Here is a 19,422-nt window from a genome sequence, read left to right on the forward strand (position 1 = left end):
TCTTGAACCAAAGTGTTTTCCTAATAAAAGTAATATCAGGAATGTACTTATGTTTCTAATATTCTTTATTTTTGTTCCACCAAATAAAATCCATAAAGTAATAAAAACACTTACAGAGTGAAATAATTGTTAATAAAGTAAGTTTTATAAAACAATCGTTTTAATTTTAAACAAAGTATTTAATTTTCTGCTACTAGAGGGAAGCATCATTCCAAATCCTGCAGAGAATATAGATGGCTCTAAAATCCTACATATTACCACAGGCTGTGACGCAGTGGCTGCTTAGTTACCGGTGTTTCGTTGAGGTTCAGGTAGACAAGGCTTATTTGCATGTTGTATTCTTGCAGATTGAATAGTATTCAAACGCGCTGCTATTTTAACCTCAGAAAAAGTAAATAACTTATAGGTTATTGTAAGCTTGTTGTAATTAATAATTTCTTGCCAAATTGATTATCTATCAATAAAAGTAGGACAATGGAATGTAACAACTAAAGTAGCCTAAATGGTTATCATCAGCCGACGCCTGCCATCTTCGGCGCATTTAGTATCGTCATGGAGATTCTTCGGCCGACATACCCCAAAACCATTTATTTTGGACCATATTTTTAATAATACAGGCAAGTATTCATCAAATAAATTGTTTAACCTTTATTGTTTTATTGGAAGTATACGACCTATCGTAAGAAAAACCACATCAATTTCAAGGAGGTTTCATACAACATCAGCAATAAACTCATCAAACGCTGATCGGGTTTTCATGCCAGTGGAAGAATTTATTCGAGCAAAATCTGTGAAAAATCACAAAGAAGAAAATGATAATCAGGATGAAGAAAATAAGACAAAAGCAAACGCTAATAATAAAGAACAAGTTTTGAGGTAAGTTCACACTTATCCTACTTAATTATATATACTTAAGTAAATTTAACACATAACATAATTAACAGTAAACCTAAATAGCGTTGTTGGAATGTAAAGCTAATAATAATGTGATGTTAATGTCGTTATTCTACATCTTACGCAACTCCCATACCGATTCATCAGTAACGTACACTAACGTTGCCTCTTTGTTTTACGCTGAAGTGAGTGAAAAGTGATTTAGGTTCTTCAGTACTGCGGTAGTAGGCCTGTAGCGTGACTGTACAAAAGAAACGTTACGATAATTGGTATGGTGTGAACGTCTTTTCTAAGATGACTAAACATGATTTTAATTATTTTTGTCATAATATATTAGTTTTAAGCGTGTTATAATTTTAACTCTTCATCCATTATTCACTCCAATATTTTTTATTTATTTATTTTAAAAAAGAGTGAATATGACGATCACAATATGGTTGAATTACTGTTATGAAAAAAAAAAATACAAAAACAGCCTGAATAAAAAATGTAGTGCTAAATAACAATGCAAATATTGTCTTATGACAGTATATGACCCCCGCTGGAACAGCGGTAACTCTACGAATTTACAACGCTAAAATTAAGGGCTCGATTCCCCTAGGTAGCACAGCAAATAGCCGATGTATCTTTGACATAAGAAAAAACACAATTATGACAGTATGATTAATTATAATCATGCTTAACCAGCTGAAGAAAAGTATTTGGCGAACACAGTATAGTTTAAATAGTATTAAACAGTCTTGAAACCAATCTTTAGTTTTAACGTAAGTAGTAAATAAAGCCTAAAGTGTTTTAAGAATATAATAGGTCCACTACTAAAACCTTATGAGTAGTATACTTAAGTACTATATAAAATTATAAGACGTAATCGTCACTTTTGTCGTTTTTATAAACCAAATGCAGTTGTCAGTTTCGTTTGAAAGATGAATTAAGACATGAACTTGGATTCACGTTGTCTGGGTTGTTATTTTGGTTTATTTCGATTTGTGAAGGTCGATGAACTTGGATTTCTCCTTTTACAAATTTTATTTTGAACTATATCGCAACTGATCTTAAACAGCGAAGTCGTGATAAAACGAATCCGTTTAATATCAGGCTTTTTTTTTTAATAAGTGCTTTCATGGAAGTCAAATTTTGAATCATGAGAAAATTACCGATATTACAAACGAAGATCCTGCGTTTGTAAATGTGTGTGCTTTTGAACCAAGTTTTATGATTCAAAGTTTCTGTTGTATTCTAAAAATAGATTTAATAGTGTGGTTGACATTGTGACGTGTAAACGTTATTTAAGGTAGTGTGTTTATAGCTACAACCTTTTTGATGCAGTAGTGTTTGTGCGTCGTATTTTTTTTAGTTTGTGTACAGGATACTTGATGCGTTGAAATTTAGCATCTTGCGATGGCTGCCATTAGTAATATAACTTTTCGCGTAGTTCATGGAAAATGTTTAAAAACACTTTATTGGCCACATCACAGGTTACTACAAGATGGCCTTACAGTTTGCAATACACCGATGTCATTTGTCGTATATTCAAATTTTATCGTAAGCCGTCAAGCTGTTAGAACTATCCCCATATTCTTTCGCGGATTTTTTAGTAGCAGCGTGTTGACGCCAATATACGTCGTTCAGCGATACATGGTGAATCGTGTTCGTATGTTCAACCCACCAGAAGAAATTGATCACCAAAACGGTAACATGTGAGTTTAAATATTGCGCAGTTAGCACAGTGAATTTAAACTGTTACAAGACAACCATTTAATTTAATATTTAAATATTTTCTTAAAACACATTGTTCTCTATAATGAATCCCACAATATAATGAATAAAGAAAACTAACTTAAAAATAATATCTTGTTGGACAATTTAGGTAATTTTGTTTTAATTTGTTCAGTCTGACATGTATTTTTATCTAAATTGTGAGTATATTTTGATATTTGGAGTATGTTTATTCGTAATGAGTATTAGTAGAAGTTTTTGCAAAAGAAAATATCTATTTGTTTCGTTTATAAAACATTGAAATGAAAAAAATTAATTTTGTGTTGCAAACGTATATTAGACTAAAACTCCTTCCAAGTACTGTTACTGCTTGTAATCAGTGGACCACAAAAACATAGCTTTCACATTATTAAAATCCTCAGTAAGCTAAATGCTTAAAATAAATAAGTATACCATGATTGTTTTAGCACAATACTATTCAATGGGTTGTTTGCGTTTTGTCTAATGCGTGGAACAGAACTCCATATTTTAGCATTATAACGATTTTAGCACGAATGCTTATGGTTGACCTACGGGGGGACAAATGCGTTATTAACTAGGAATTTCGTTTCGCTGGAGAATAAGTTCAGACATTATGAATATTTATGTTTCATATCGATGTTTGAAAAACGGGTTCAAAGAATTACTGCTGTAACTGATTCACTGATGTATATTTACTTCAATATCTATGTTTCTTTCAGTTTAACATATATTCAGATATGTATGTCACTTAGTGTTAAATGTGTCAATATTTAATATTGTTTGTAAGTTTATAAAACTTTTGTATATGAATTATCATTTGTAATATCCGTTATAATAAATTGTATTGTAGTTTATATATTAATATATATATTTGTATCAAGAAACAAAATTGTACAATCTTGTAAGCAAATATCATAAATTTGAATTTTCTACAAATTATAAAGCAAGCGAGACTTTAACAACACACATTTATCAATATAAGTGACATGCATTAAAAATGAAACAAACGTAGATATTACAATAAATACACAACAGTAAATCCGTTACACAATCTCAAAACTTACTTGCATGAAAACAAAGTTGAAACATTACAGGAAGCAACTGCTTTTACCCATGACTACACTTTAACACATAAAACAATTTTTCATGAAAAAAGAAATTTCTATGCTTTTGACAAAAAACCTGTATCTATTCGATCCAGTAATGTTCGGGATTTTTCTAGTTCGAAATCTTACTACAGACAGGATAAAACTTCATCGAAATAATCAAGGCCTGTTTGCCATTTTTGTAAAAAAACGGTCATGTCATGTCCGATTGTTGGCGTTTGAAAAGAAAAGGTGGCAACACCCAGTATGTTAGTGTCCACACATGGACGTAGTTTCACCAGATACTTGATGCTTTTAATTTAGTCACTGATAGAAGGGCTGATGTAGATAGGGAAGGAGTTAGCCTTTTGTGTCTGTTGATTGTCTCTGACAAATGACACTTCTAATCCGATACTTATACGTATTCTACCTGATAGTGGGGATACTTGTCAGAAGGTGTATTGCCTTTAGATTCTAGTTCTGTCACTGATGAGTCTGTTATTGCTCAGGATATAGAGGGTAACTATTGTTCCTCTTCACAACATTTATTTCGCATCACGCCTAGTTGTCTTAGGATATTGAGGGTGACTTTATTGTTCCTCTTCACAACATTTATTTTGCATCACACCTAGTGTTGGGAAAAGTTGTGGTTGGAGTAATACTTAGTCTGCCAGTTAAAGGTGTATCATTGTTGGTAAGCAATTTGGTTGTAGGAAAAGCTGTTGCCGACCCTACATGGTTAGCAAGTCTATCACTATTTCTTTTACAGATGATGTTAAGGAGAGTCCAGACGTGTTTCCCTCGTGTGCTGTGAATCGAGCTCAAGCTAAGAAATTAAGTCAAAAACAAATGATAGACACGTGTTCAAAGGACATTATGAATTTGTCTCAGATGTTTTTTTGGATCCAATGGGAATTTTGTGAATAATTTTCCCCCTGACAATACTTTGGTGAGTGACAGTTATGGAAATGAGGGATCTGATTCAACTGGTGCAGTTCATTTGCTAGAAGTAAACTGATCATTGAACAAGAAAAAGATCTGCAGATCTCTTCACTTTTTAAATGTGCACTCCCAAAGAATGAACTGGATAAAGTTCCAAATTGTTACTTTGTCAAAAATGGTGTGCTTATGAGGAAATGGAGACCACCAGGTGTACCAGCTTCAGAGGATTGGTCTGTAGTTTATCAGATCTTTGTTCCACAAGCATATCGTTCTGATATATGAAAAGTGTCCTATGAACTCGACATGGAAGGTCACTTATATGTTACAACAGTGTGATAAAATTATGAGAAATTTCATTTGGCCAAAAAATAATACAAGATGTTTCTCAATTCTGTAAAACATGTTAATTGGTCAGAAAACCATACAGGAAAATTCCTGTTGCTTCTTTCAAACCTATCCCAACTTTGATAGAATCCTTCAGTCGTGTGACTGTTTATTGTTTTGGGTCTTTTCCAAAAATATAACAATTGTGTGTAAGCATTTTCACGTGTTATGTGATATTTATGATAGGTTGTTTGTATCAATTGTATTACATACTGTTATGATTATTGAAGTTGTATAATTCCTTCACAGTGTTATATCTAACATCAGTTTTTAATTTTCTAAGGAGTAAGGTGTAACAGATTCACTATTGTTCTTTTTTTTTAATATCTGTTTGTTTCACTTTAATATATATGTAGAATTGCATGTAAATTATAGTGTTAAATATATTTTGTGAAAGACCTGTCTAATCTTTAAACTTGTATAACATACTCAAGCGTAAGAATCAACAATGTACGATGTGAATGTAAAATACCAGTTGTTACGTATTGTAATTTATTTCGGACAAGTCTCATCACTTATGTATTACAATTTCAGATAACTGGAACTTTTTGTTTTAATTTAGAAGTTAATAGTAATTATATTTGTATCAAATTTACAAAATTTACCAACAAAATTGATACACACAATTTTATTTTTTATAAATATTATTTATTAAAATATATTTTAATATACAAACAACAACACAATTTATAATAATGGTTATTACAAATAGTTATTACAAATATTAGTTTATATACAAGTTTTACAAACTGCATTGAGTCTTTTTTTCTGGTCAAGAACTGAATATTTTATCGATGGTCCAGGTCCACAACGAGCAAATTAATTCCGAGATGATATTTTGTACACTTTCTTAAGCTAGTTATCTGTCTTTTCTTGGCTGGTCTCACACCAAGTACAAGCTGACTTTCTACAGATGAAGATATTTAACTAACGTTCGAAGTTAATTCACTGAAGTTAAACGGGTTGTAATGTTCGAAACTTTTAAATGTTCCTGGTCAAGTTCAGTATTTTTCCGATTAATGAGCATTTATCACTACTGACTGTAGTGACAAAACAATATTCTGTTACAGTGTCTCAGCTAGCTTTTATACCAATCAGGTGAAATTCTTGAACATTCAACAGTATTCGAAGATACACTATTTATTTTCATAAAACATATATATTGTTGATTCTTACTCTCGAGAATCTTCTACAAATTTGGAGAACAGATGGGACTTGCAAAATACTCATCCAACAATATATGTCACATGCATCAAACTGAAACAAACGCAGGTATTAAAATAAATTATGTAACTGTAAATCCGTTACACAGTATTGTTGCCTTAGCTGAAGTTACTAGAAAATCTTCTCTTAAGCTTATAAAAGGTAATTTACACCATGCAGAGAAACAGTTTAATATTGTTTGTTTGCTACAGTTGGTATACTATAAGCCTCAGAAGTTATAATTGTGATTAACGCTTATTCATCAGGAAAGTGTAGATACTTGACCAGGAACATTTATAGATTTTGAGCATTACAAACTGTTTAACATCAGTGAATTAACATCTGATGGATGTTAATACTTATAAGAGGACATCACATATCTTCATATATGAACAACTTTCTTGTGAGAAGCGAGAGAGCTAACCCGTTAAGTGAACTGTACCGATATTAATATAAATTAATTCGTTCATCATGAACCGTCAATCAAATATTCAGTTCCAGACTGCATAGAAGACTTAATATGGTTTGTAACTTTGTAAAACATTTGTATATAAGTCATTATTTGTAATAACTGTTATTATAGATTGTATTGTTATTTATACAGTAAAATATATTTGTGTTAAGAAAGAATATGTGTTTCAATCTTGTTGGCAGATATCATGAATTTGATACATATCGACATTTGGTTAACTTTTAAATTAAAATTAAAATTTCTGGCTAATTGAAATTGTAATATGTAGTGTACATAACATAATAAATCGGAGATACGTTCGAGATAAATTATAATACATAACATTACATTCACAATATCCTACATGAGTAAGTAGGTATATAAAAGCCAATTTCCTTTTTTTTTTCGATTCCCCTTGGTGAACTCAACAAACAGCTCGATGTGGCTTTGCTTGACTGTAAATGACTGATGTGAGCGATTTCTCTCAAGTAAGCGATATCAGCATATTTTCCCTGCTGTGTCGGTCAAAATTTAATAATCATAAAGCCTCGAATAACTATCATACATGGTGGTAAAATGGTTGAAAATAAATAATCGTACATGTACGATTATTCGGAACTCTATAGTACCTTAGCAACGACAGTATGTTTTTAACTATTATGGGATATTAAATTGTTTTTTTAAGTATTATGAAATGTTAAAGTTCTTTTAAAATTTGTATGGGTTGTTAAAAGTTTTATAAAATTATTATGTGATGTTATAGGCTTAAAACTATTATGAGATGTTACAGTTTTTAAAAATTTTTATTGGGATATTACAGACTTTTAAAACTATTATGGAACGTCATAGATAGATTATTATGGGATGTTTGCAGTTAATGTTTTTTAAACTAGTATGGGATATTATAGATTGTTATATGGATGTTATTGGTATGGTTTTGTAATGATTATGTATGTAGTCTTTCATCAAGACAGTTATATCTATAATAAATGTGATTCTGTTTTGCTTATCTCATGTATTATAATTATATAGATAATGAAATAATATAATAACTAACTCTTACTGGTCTTCTTCTGCTTTATCTGCAGCTTCTCAGGTCATAGATTGTTAAGCATTGAAGGCTGGGTTTAATCAAGTATACCAGGTTGCACATCAGAAGGTCTGAGGTTCAAGCTGCTAAACATGCTATATTATTTGTATACTAGGAGCACTAACATTGTTAATACTTGTTATAGGCATAAACTGTATAAACTGTTATGTTGTTCTGTGACAGTCAATATGAACATATAGCAATTAACTCAGTTAAATGATTGTAATTTTAGTTTGTTTTAGTTTAATTATGTGAGGAAATATTAGTTTTTCCTTAGTGCTATAAACTGGTACACATTCTAAATTTTTAGCTGTAAACAGATGTGAATATGCACAACTCATAATTTTACTAGGCCAGTATTTATGTCTCATCATTGTGGTTCCCTGAAAACAATAGATTTTTATTGTGTACAAATACTGAATATCACACATTTTCACTGTTTTTTGTGTATTTGTGTCGCACTGGTATTCTATGATATTCAAATATCCTGGTTTTATCCTTTTCATAACTGTAACAAAATTCCTATAATGACCTATATAGTTGTTTGTATGTAGAATTTCTAGGGTAACATATCCTGTCTTGAACTGCATTATGACTAAGGTAAGAGTAAGATGGGGATTCAAACCTGCAACTCTCAGGTTACAAGTAGAATGTCTTAAGCCGCCTGGCCATGCCGGGCCTGAAAGGTTATTGTCTGGGAATGAGTTCAACAAGCTGTGGGTTCACCAAAACAATGCTTCCAGTTATACTAGCCATTCAACCAGTGCATACTTCAAGCAGCTGTAAAATGAAATGGATGTTCATACTATTATATATGAAGACATGCCAGTTAAGTCACCTGATGTAGCACTTTGGAGTTTTGTGCAATATCTAACTGTTGAAATGGGTTTTGGGAAACTGACTTTCTCATACATTACATGGTTTATGAAAAGTTTGTAGGGAGGAGCAGTGTGTTTTAGATACAATAACCCTTATGACAGAGACTTTTGCAAAGGAAACAGAATTCCAAGGCTATTGTTAATATGCATTGTTATCAGATAGAGTATTACTGAATGCAAGGACATGAATTGTAATGTGAGCCTCCAGAGTTGGTTTAACATAACATATTTAACTGTATTATAGTTAGAATTGAATAAGTAGTATACACACATGTGGCCTTCTTATGTTACTCTTAAGTGAAATAAAACCATATCTGCTCTCAAGTGAAGCTACTTTCTATCACTCTGTATATTTGTTATATGGTATGGTTTATCTTCACACTCTACAACCAGATTAACTAAAACTCTAGTTACAATAGTATTGGAATTAACCTGTTGACTATGAGTTTGTCTTAAAATACTAAATGTAAATTCTGAATTTTATTGGTTAGCCATTAGTTCGTAACTTGTATATTTAATATAAGGAATCTGTTTCATCCAAGTGATTTTGATGCCTTTTTATCAGTGTGTGAAATTTGAAGTTTATAATTGTCACTAATATTATATAGTTACAACTGATTTCTCCAAGCCTGTTTTTTGGCTGTGGTTTTGCAAGGTAATAGATATGGAGAGTGGGAAGGTAATTAATCCATTCATGTGCATCAGTAATTAGATGATGAGGCATATGGCTGCCTTGAGAGAGTCTTAGTTACTCCCACTATTTACCCGTGCTTGGTTGAATTTCTTCACTTTGACATTCAGGGCACTGTATATTAATGGAATGAAACTAATATCTTATAGGTATAATTAATCAGGAATTCAGTGAATATGCTTTCTAAGTTAATAGTTTTTCATTTGTGAAGCTAATCATGTCCAGTCTTTCTTTTTAGTATTTTACTTGTTTGAGATTTGATGTTTTAAGATTATGTAATGTTTCCAAATCAAATATGTGTGCTACTAAACTACCTTTTAAGTTTTTGTTTAGAAAAAAGACCTTGTTCTGTTTATTGTTGTTGACCAATGTGTGTGTGTTTGTGGAGGATTTGAATGTTCGTAGTTATCAATGAAGTTTCAGGCTGAAAAAGTTTGAGAATGCCCAAAATAGATGAAAATAACTTAGCAAATGTAGAATTTTGTCTAGATTAATCAGTGTTGTGATTGTTTTATTTTTGTTATCTGTAACTGAGAAGTAGACTATATAAATTGAATGATCAACTCATCTTTTACAGTGAGAGTACTGAAGATGGGCAGAAGAATGTTGAAGATGTTCTGTTTGAAATGTTTCAGGACATCAATGAGAAGGTTCCTGTGGGAAGATTTTTGGCTGTAAGAATGGTTCACCTAGTTTATATGTATAAGTTTATTGAGTTTCCTAATAACCTTTAAAAGTTTGAAGAAGTATTCTGCAAATTTATCACTTAGCAACATAGCAATGATGTGAACTCTGCTACATTTTAGTTCTTTTTTTTTATATTATTGCACTAAATTTCATAATACTTTAACATCTGACTTTGTTCATAAACATGCATTGTGTCTGGCTGACAACTGGTGAGTTTCTTTCAACATTTAAAATCTTTACAACTTGAAATCATTCTATATTTTAGAGTGTTTTGCAAAAGTGTACATTGGTGTTTTAAAACAGGCATATCCAATTTGTATTTGTTCTTTGTGTTCAATTGTTAAGCAAATTTCTGCATTGTATTACTTTAGCTTTTATCATTTCTATGTAAATTCCAACAATATTTTATTGTATTAAAAATGATTTTAATTAGTATGTATTTTCATAACACAGTTATTTAAGGTACAATGTATTGTCATCTGTTGATTGATTTCAAAAACATAAAATAATAAAAATTCAAATTTTAGAAGTAAAAGTTGGAGAAGTTAATATTCCTTAATTACATTTCCTTAAATATTTGTCTTAAAAAAGCATATAAAGTACATGTTTTAATATATAAAGATAATACATCTTTACTGTGAGATATTTGTTGATTTGAAGATCAGAGTAATAAATTATTTGCTTAATGCATAGTTAAATTCTAATCCCTTTGACTAATTGTTTACAATTTCAAGAGGTTTTGAGTTTTTAAAGTGATACAAATGAATGTTGTCTTTATGTTTGATAAATTCTCTGTAGTGCTTGATTGGAATTTTTTTAACAAGTTATTTTAACACAAAATTATTCTGAAGTCAAATTTTAAATCTTATATGATGTTGACATAACAGTATGATACAATTACGCACATGTATCTATTACAGTTTTAGACACTTAGTCAAAAACAAGAAGCTAGGATATTTTTTTATATAAGTGATGGTAACTTATGAGTAGTTTTGCCTGCAGGCCACGATAACATTCTGTACTAAAAGGGCTCTACATATGCATTTTTGAGGGACTTGCACAGATGATTGTTTACTTTGGAATATATATTAATTCAAACTGATTAATGAGTATGGAAGCTAACAGAAATTCCCATGGAAGTTTGATTTATGAAAGATGTTTGACTCAACAACATAGAGACACAAAAATTTTGGGAATAAAGAATAAGAAATGTTTTCAGTGTTGTGCCTGAAGTGTTAAATATGTATTCATTGCTTATAGGCTTTATCTGCCACTGGATTGAGAAAGGGTGATCCTCGTTTGAAGGAAATGATGACCAAACTACGAGCCACTCACAAACAGTTTCCTGATGTTGGTTCACCAGAGGCTCTGTGTTTGGATAAGTCTACATTTAAAAGGTATGTATAGTTTTCTGAATAAATTAGTGATTGAAATTAGTTGTGTGTGTGTGTATTACAAAGTTATATCAACAAAATGTTTAATTTTTTTTTATGATGGAAAGTTTCCATTTCTGACTTGCCTTAAAGCTCTCTTGCCTGTTTCACCAATTATCTGTCACACTGGTAAACAGCAAAATAAAAGTATGAAAAAGGAGTTATTTGAATTTGTTTGTTTATCTGTGATGTAACTTGTGTCACTCTTTTTAAGACTAAATCAATTAATAAGGATGACTCAAGAAATATAACCCAAATATTGAATTACTAAATGGAAATATTTTAGCTATGCTTTAATAATAAGTTATTTTTACCCCTATCTTAAGTATGATATGTTTTCTAAAATTGAGTATAATATTTGTTAATGTTGCAAAAAAATGTACATCAGTCCAATGACTTTATCATAATTAAACCCTACTTCCAGTTCATATTACATTTGAGCTGATTGAACTCATAATATCATGATTATCATAGAAGTTATAAAATAAATTTACAAAATTTATGAAGGCAGTATCGAAGAAGTAAAATTATTTTTTATTCTAGAAGTGAAATCTCAATACACATTAATACAGATATGCAGTTGCAATATATGTAAACATGGGTACTGAGAACTGTTTAAATCTAGAAAGAAAAGAAAATAGGTAAAACTTAAAATTGTGTACCAGCACAGACAATATGTGACAGAGAAACTTCAATTCTAAAAAAATGTTAATAATAATAATGTATGTGTCATAATAAAAAAATGACTAATGAAAAAAAAACTCAATATTCTTTATTGATGTTGCCCAAAAACTTGCTTGTTAAGCTAGTCATGCAATTAACAAAACACACTAGACTGTACTCAATGTTTTTATTAAATATTTCACGTAGTTAGGAACATTAATGCTGGTTTTCATGTATTTTAAATCTGCTTTCTTCTTCTGTAAAAAGTTTCCATAGTCACTCTATCATGGTCCAAGCTGACCTCATCATAAAACATTTAATTTAAAAATAATTAAATAATAATAAACTAATATTTTGGAAACAAAAATACTAACACTTAAAACCTTTCCTCTATTAATCAATAAATGAACATTGAATATTACAACTTGTTTCTTTTTTCCCACCTAAACTTAAGTTTAATAATTTAATACAAACTAGTAATAATTTAATACAAACTAGCTGAATACTGAAGCAACTGAGAACAACAAACTTGTAGGTGTTTCCATCTGTTGTGCTAATATTTGTAAAATATTTGAGGTCTGTGAATATGCCAGAAAACTGATGCATGGTTAATAGGTTTGTACACATTTTACGTTTTTTTAATGTTATTTTCCTACAGTGTTGTACGGGAGAACATTGTTCTTATTAGCCGAGCATTCCGCCACCATTTTGTAATTCCTGACTTCCAGGATTTTGTTAAAAACATTGAAGACTTCTATTGGAAGTGCAAAGTCAACACTAGAGGCAAGGTATTGTATGTTTGTGCCTTTCTGTTGTGTATAGTCTTGTATATTTCAAATTATGGGGACCTTACATAACATACAAAACATTTTTAGGATGGTATTTTGTATTTTAATACAGAAAGTTTATCAAATGTAAAGGCAGTGTTGTGTACTTAAAATATATAGATTTGGTTATAAAGTGGTGGCTGTGTGAGGTGTCTAAATTACTGCAATGTTAATAAACCTAAATGAGCTAAACTTATTTCACAACTAGTGACACCCATCAAATACCTCTAGTACAAAAGATATTTCAAGCTGAGTGATGAACTGATCAATTTATCAAGCAAGAGACACGAAATGTAGTGATGCTTTCAAAACCTTTGTTTAAGAGGAATTAAATTGCTCACCTGTTATGGTAATAGGGGATAATACTTACTGTAAGTAACTGCTGGGTAGTGAGTGCCGAAATTAATATGTGCAAATTATTTAAGAAATTTTGTGTCTGTTTCTGAAAGAGTCCATTGATAATAATTTTTCTAGATTTAAAAAGAATGTTGTAGAAAACATGTTTCATGTCAATAAGGATTAAAAACTTGAAGCTTTTGCCTCTTTTTCAGACTTCACAGAAGCTTAATTATATATCTTTAATGTTTCTAATGTCTTTGTAAAACTTAAGTACTTGCATTAAAAATCACAAATATTTTGTAAATTTTTAAATATGAACTTGGTACATCTGAAATGATTTTTTTCATAGATAAATTTAAATTTACTTAAGAAAACTGTTGTCATTTCTTCCAAGTGTGATATATTTTTATGTAAAAGAGAGATTGAACATTAGTTTATGACTATTTTGAAGTGATTTATATGTTTTAAGATTTATATATACAAGAACTTATTACTGGCATGAAATACTCCCTACTAAATAAGAAGCAAGAGTTTTGCTAGTAGATGTAGATTTCTCCTTGAAGATGGCCAAACAAATGTCATCAGTAGTGAAAAAGTTTGTAGCAGTATGAACCCAACTCAAAGGTTATCAGTTATGAGAGTATAAGAAATAATTGTTTGTATTTCACATTTGTATTTGTATATTACCATAAATTTCATTGGAATAACATCATATATGATGGTTAGTCTTTAACTCTAAATGCATAATAAGTTGTTAAATAATTGCAGACATTCTGTATTATTCATTGGATCTGTAAATCTTGTGACTTTTCCTACTTTATAAGAGATTACAGAATAAAGGCAATGCCAAAAACAAAATAAGCACTCTAATTCAGCATAATGACATAAATACCATGTTGGGATTTTTATAAAGAAGATGACACTCATTAAACTCAGGACAAGAAGGATGTTAGATTGGCATGTAATATTTTTCAATATTTTAAATGTATAGCATAGAGGTATAAAAACAATAGTAATGTTTTGTTATTCACAACCTTTGCATTTCTTAATTTTTTAAGGTTGCATCTTACATTCCACAATTATCCAAATATAATCCTGACTACTGGGGAGTTTCACTGTGTACAGTTGATGGGCAAAGGTAAACTCTTATTTAGCATTATATATTTGTTAAATAATTTAATATGTATAAGTTATTATTGTAAAAATTTAGTAATAAAAAAAACGATTAAGAACCCCTAAATACACCCTGGGCTGGATTTATTTATTTATAAAAAAGATTAAGTTGAAAAATATTTTCTCAAAATACCCTCAACAAGTGGGTTTCTCGACATCACTGGATTTATTTATGTTATGGAACACTGAGGAAGTAAGATACAATAATGTGGAAGACCAGTATGTAAAAAAAACTATAATTGGTACTTGATTGAGAATCAAATGTGTATATGCAGCTGAAAGAGATCAGTGTTCCATAACATAAATAAATCCAGCCCACTGAGGAAGTAAGATACAATAATGTGGAAGACCAGTATGTAAAAAAACTAATTGATACTTGATTGAGAATCAAATGTGTATATGCAGCTGAAAGAGATCAGTGTTCCATAACATAAATAAATCCAGCCCACTGAGGAAGTAAGATACAATAATGTGGAAGACCAGTATGTAAAAAAAACTATAATTGGTACTTGATTGAGAATCAAATGTGTATATGCAGCTGAAAGAGATCAGCTTTCTTTAGTGGTTTATTATTATCTCAGCATTTTTCTTTGCAGAATTTTTAGAATGTGAACACCTTACCAATCAAAGGAGTGAAATAATTAATCTCTTTAAAAAAACACCTTAAGTAGTACACACAAGAGCTTTTTTTGCAGATTTTTAAAAATGCTATATAGAGAATTTTCAGAGAGTGAGACTAGATTTTATCTTGTTTGACCAGATAAGGTTTGAACTCTATATGCAAGCATTTAACCAGTATGAAGTGGTTAAAAATAAAGTTTTGTTGGTTATTGGTTGTCTCTTTTTAAATTACTGTTGTTTCTAATTATATATTTTTTGGAATAATTACAGTCCACAAGATGTAAATAAAAATTACATTTGTGATTCATTACAATTTCAGTTTTTTTATAGAATAATTAAACTTCTCTCAGTTCTACATATATTAAAATTAATTGGATTTGATTTTATAATTACTTAATAAATATCATAATGCTATTTGCACACATTAATGTTTAGCTTATTGAGCTTATCTTTTAACTATCTTTGGCATTTAGTATAGAATTGCATGTCAAAATTTTTAACTTGTTTTGGGCATCCTCTTAAGTTAATGTCATTAAACACAATAATTAGCACTTTTCCTGTTCTTTAGTTTTATAAAACTAACTGAAATATCTGCAGTCATTCAGCAATCTTGCAGTGTCAACTTTGTTCATTAAATTGTTTTTTTTTTTTTTTTTGGCTTTAACAAGCATGGAGTATCAGGATCAGTAAAGATTGTTATGTTAAACATAGTTAAATATTTAATTATTTTACATATGTAAAAATGATTTGTACAAAGTACATAAAACTGAATGGAAATTAACATATTTAGTAGAAGAAAAAGTTTGTTTTTTTTTATTAATATTCCTCATGTTTACATTTTCAGTATACCACCTGTGAAATGCTCACAGCTTAAAAGTCTCTGTCTGGACAAACTGGTGTTTCTTCCAATATTTATTTAACTGGTTTGACTCAGCTTTATTTTTTCTTTGTTAAATACAATATTACTTGCTAAATCTTTGTGTATCATTAAACTAGGAAGGAATTAATGGACAGTGATAGAATGAATGTCAACCTACAAAATTATTTTTATTTTGCTCTACAGAAAAAATTGTGTTGTGTCAATAGATAATAATCACTTTTTTGAAATGGCATCTACATTACTATACTGGTTTTCACTGACAACCACAAACAAATATTGCTGAGACACTTAGGGGAGGAAACAGCAATTTTGCTAAAATAACAAGGTCCTGAAGTTCCTCATATTCGAAGTGAGAAATTTAATGTTTAGCTAATAAATCATGCTCTTGTTTGTGTGTACTTATTTTAACATAATAGGATTTAAACTAATGTTTTTTTAGGTCAGAATTGTAATGGTGGGATCTTGCTATGTTTCCTGTGTTTGGGTACTTTGTACAAACTGTTTATGCTATCTAATTTACTAGGTATTCTATTGGAGACACTGAAGTGCCATTCACAATCCAGTCATCAGGAAAACCTTTGAACTATGCTATAGCTCTGAATGAGCTTGGTTCTGACATTGTCCACCAATATGTTGGTCAGGAGCCGAGTGGTCGCATGTTCAATGAACTTGTGTTGGATTACAACAGTGAGTAAACAATATTCACAGACAGACCAAGTGTTATAAAATCTATGCCTAAGTTATGAACCTCAACCTTTTTTGAAAAGTTTGATTATTTAATATACAGGGTGTCCCAAAAAATACATATACACACTTTGAATGATTATAGATACAGTGTTTATTAAATATATCTAGGTTTTATAATCCAATTTTAAGAAGGTAAGTGTAGAATCTTTTGAGTTATCGCAGGTGTTCGATCTGATGACCATTCTGATCCAGGCACTGCTGATAACTTGGACAGATGGGATTGCAAACTTCACAAATCATTTCATTTGGTATTTGGGTGCATTCTCTTTCAATTGCTGCTTTCAGCTCATTAATTGTTGCAGGTTTTGTGGTATAAACCTTATTTTTGGTGCATTTCCATAAAAAAAAAAAGTCCAGAGGTGTGAAATCTGGTGAACGTGGGGGAAATTCAGTGCTACCTCTTGTTCAATCAACTTGTTTGGCAAATTTTTGTAAAAATAGACCCTCACATTACGATGGAAATGAGGAGGTGCTCCATCTTGATGGAAATAAAACTTCATCTCCACATTGCTCTCAAGTGTGTGACACGACAGATTCTTGCAGCAAGTTCAGATAAACGAGACAAGTGACTGTGCTTTCGAAAAAGAATGGTCCAATTATGCCCAACGCTGATAGTCCACACCACACTGTAACCTCTGATAAGTTTACGTGGTGTTCAACTGTAACATATGGGTTCTGAGATGCCCAGTAGGTGCAATTATGTCTATTAAATGTGGCCTCATCATTCCTGGCAGTCTTGTGGAAACTGTACATCCTCTGCAGATTTTGCCAGGTACCACTCACAAAATTCAACACTGGTCAGGATCATCTTCGTTGAGGGCATGGACTAATGCTGGAATAAAACTTTTCCATTGAATACACTTCAACGTGATAGACACTTGAATATGGGATTCCTGTTTTGCAGGCTGTTTACGGAACAGATTTTCTTGGAGATTGGTGGAGACTTTCCAACAGCTATGCTTCTCGTGTGGGACTGGTGGATGACCTCAGTCTTTCAGAGTACCCTTTATGGACATCTTGAACAGTTCCATTTATTTAAACTTATCTCTGATGCGAATAATGGTGAGTCACGTTGGTGGATCTATTTGAGACTCCCTTCTAAACTGTCTTTGCATTTCAGCTATGTTCCTGCACTTCCAGTAACACTTTAAGATAAATTTCCTTTTCATAAAGCTTTGTTTTGCTTCTTCCATTGCTTCAAATCAGTTGCACCTGTAAAAAAGAAAGTTTAGGTGAGTTATAATCATTCAATGTGTGTATACATTATTTTGTGACATCCTGTATATAATGCTAAAAATCTCTTGAGATTGAAAGGTGTAGCTATACATTTTGGAATGTGGCCTATTCAATGACTAATTATATATTAATTTCAGTGGCATGAATTTATTTTGTATTGCTAAGTTGAACTAAAAAGTTGTTGAATAGTTTGAGAGACCTTTCATACTGCTAGAAACTATGTTGCAGCAGAGTCCAATTTGTTGAGCAGTGCCTGAAGCATGATTTTTTCAGTAATTCTTTTTGTATGTTTTATATAATATTTTTCAGAAATGTGCATGCATGTCACAGGCAAATAACATTTCACCAGCAGCTAAATGTATAGACTACATGCATAAGACAGGAAGTTTACATACTATTTGCAAGTTGTCTACAGCTAAGACACTGATTGAATCAATTATTTTCATGATACAAAAAGTTTGTTCTCCACAAACACACTGTTTACAGTTAAAGCAGGAATGGATTCTTCACCATAGATGTAGTACGGATAATTTTCAGTTAAAACACGTTATCTACAGATTAGAATCACCTACATAATAAATTTACCTGATTTGTAGGAATAAATGTTGAAATATACTAAATGTCATTTAACACCTTGTGATGCTTAAATTTTCAACTTCAAAATTCTGTAAATAAACATGTTTACAATATACTTGGTGTTTGGTTGGAAACAAGTTTAAAAATAAATTGGAAAATTATACAATATATTTGAAACTTTAGTGTGATTAATTATTTACGTAGAATGACATACATTTCATTCTCATATAATGAAGAAAAATTAGTAAACTGATGAATATTAAGTTTCTTTACAACAGGAAACAACATTTTATACATATATTCAGTTAAAAAATAAACCTATGCTTAGAAGCTCTGCTCATAAATGAAGTAGCCAATGACAAAAATAATACAGGGTGGCATGATTTATGAGCTGATGACTCATTGTGAGATAGTCATTAATGATAGCTGAACATAGTGTTTCAAGGAAGCAAAAGGCTAGTTTTGAAATAAAAACTTTTTGAACATAAAAGTGTTTCTTAAGGGTTCGATCAGTTGTTTTTGAGCTCAAAGTGTTCCATAGCTGAAAAGGTTTTGGAAATGCTGCTGTGGGATTTTTGTCTACCATAACAGTAATAATAATAAGAAAACTTGCTGGAACTTAAGATAAATTACAAAATAAGAAACCTAATAAGCTATGTAGTTTCAGAACCTTCTTGTATGGTGAACTAGGAATAAATAGGAAAATACAAAGGTCTAAAGTAACAGTATGAAAAGAAATTAGATTATCATTCATTGTGAAAATTTGAGTGTAAAGGAATACAGATATAGGATAGAAAAAAGGAAATATGAGAAACATAATTATTGGTAATATAGAGAGAATGTGTATAATGTAGGAACAGTCTGAAAAACAAAGCTCAAAAGTGG

The 19,422-nt window shown here is 30.7% G+C and overlaps 1 protein-coding gene across 6 annotated transcripts in view; it reads left to right on the top strand.

The window, feature by feature from the left end:
• The first annotated feature begins 260 nt into the window (after positions 1–260).
• Positions 261–19,422, top strand: part of LOC143249292 (glutaminase kidney isoform, mitochondrial-like) — a 62,573-nt gene continuing 43,411 nt past the window's right edge. The window contains exons 1-7 of one of the 6 annotated variants that reach the window (XM_076498865.1): positions 738–876; positions 7,132–7,184; positions 9,933–10,029; positions 11,303–11,439; positions 12,797–12,926; positions 14,363–14,442; positions 16,502–16,665. In XM_076498865.1, the coding sequence (XP_076354980.1) occupies positions 9,982–10,029; positions 11,303–11,439; positions 12,797–12,926; positions 14,363–14,442; positions 16,502–16,665 (559 nt within the window). In that variant the 5' untranslated portion in view covers positions 738–876; positions 7,132–7,184; positions 9,933–9,981. Of the gene's footprint in view, positions 877–1,146; positions 1,164–2,233; positions 2,592–7,131; positions 7,185–9,932; positions 10,030–11,302; positions 11,440–12,796; positions 12,927–14,362; positions 14,443–16,501; positions 16,666–19,422 lie in introns of those variants that run through there. The other 5 variants (XM_076498868.1, XM_076498867.1, XM_076498866.1 and 2 more) reach the window with 5 other exon arrangements.

The sequence above is a fragment of the Tachypleus tridentatus genome, chromosome 4 (genome assembly GCF_004210375.1).
Source record: "Tachypleus tridentatus isolate NWPU-2018 chromosome 4, ASM421037v1, whole genome shotgun sequence".
Classification (NCBI taxonomy): domain Eukaryota; kingdom Metazoa; phylum Arthropoda; class Merostomata; order Xiphosura; family Limulidae; genus Tachypleus; species Tachypleus tridentatus.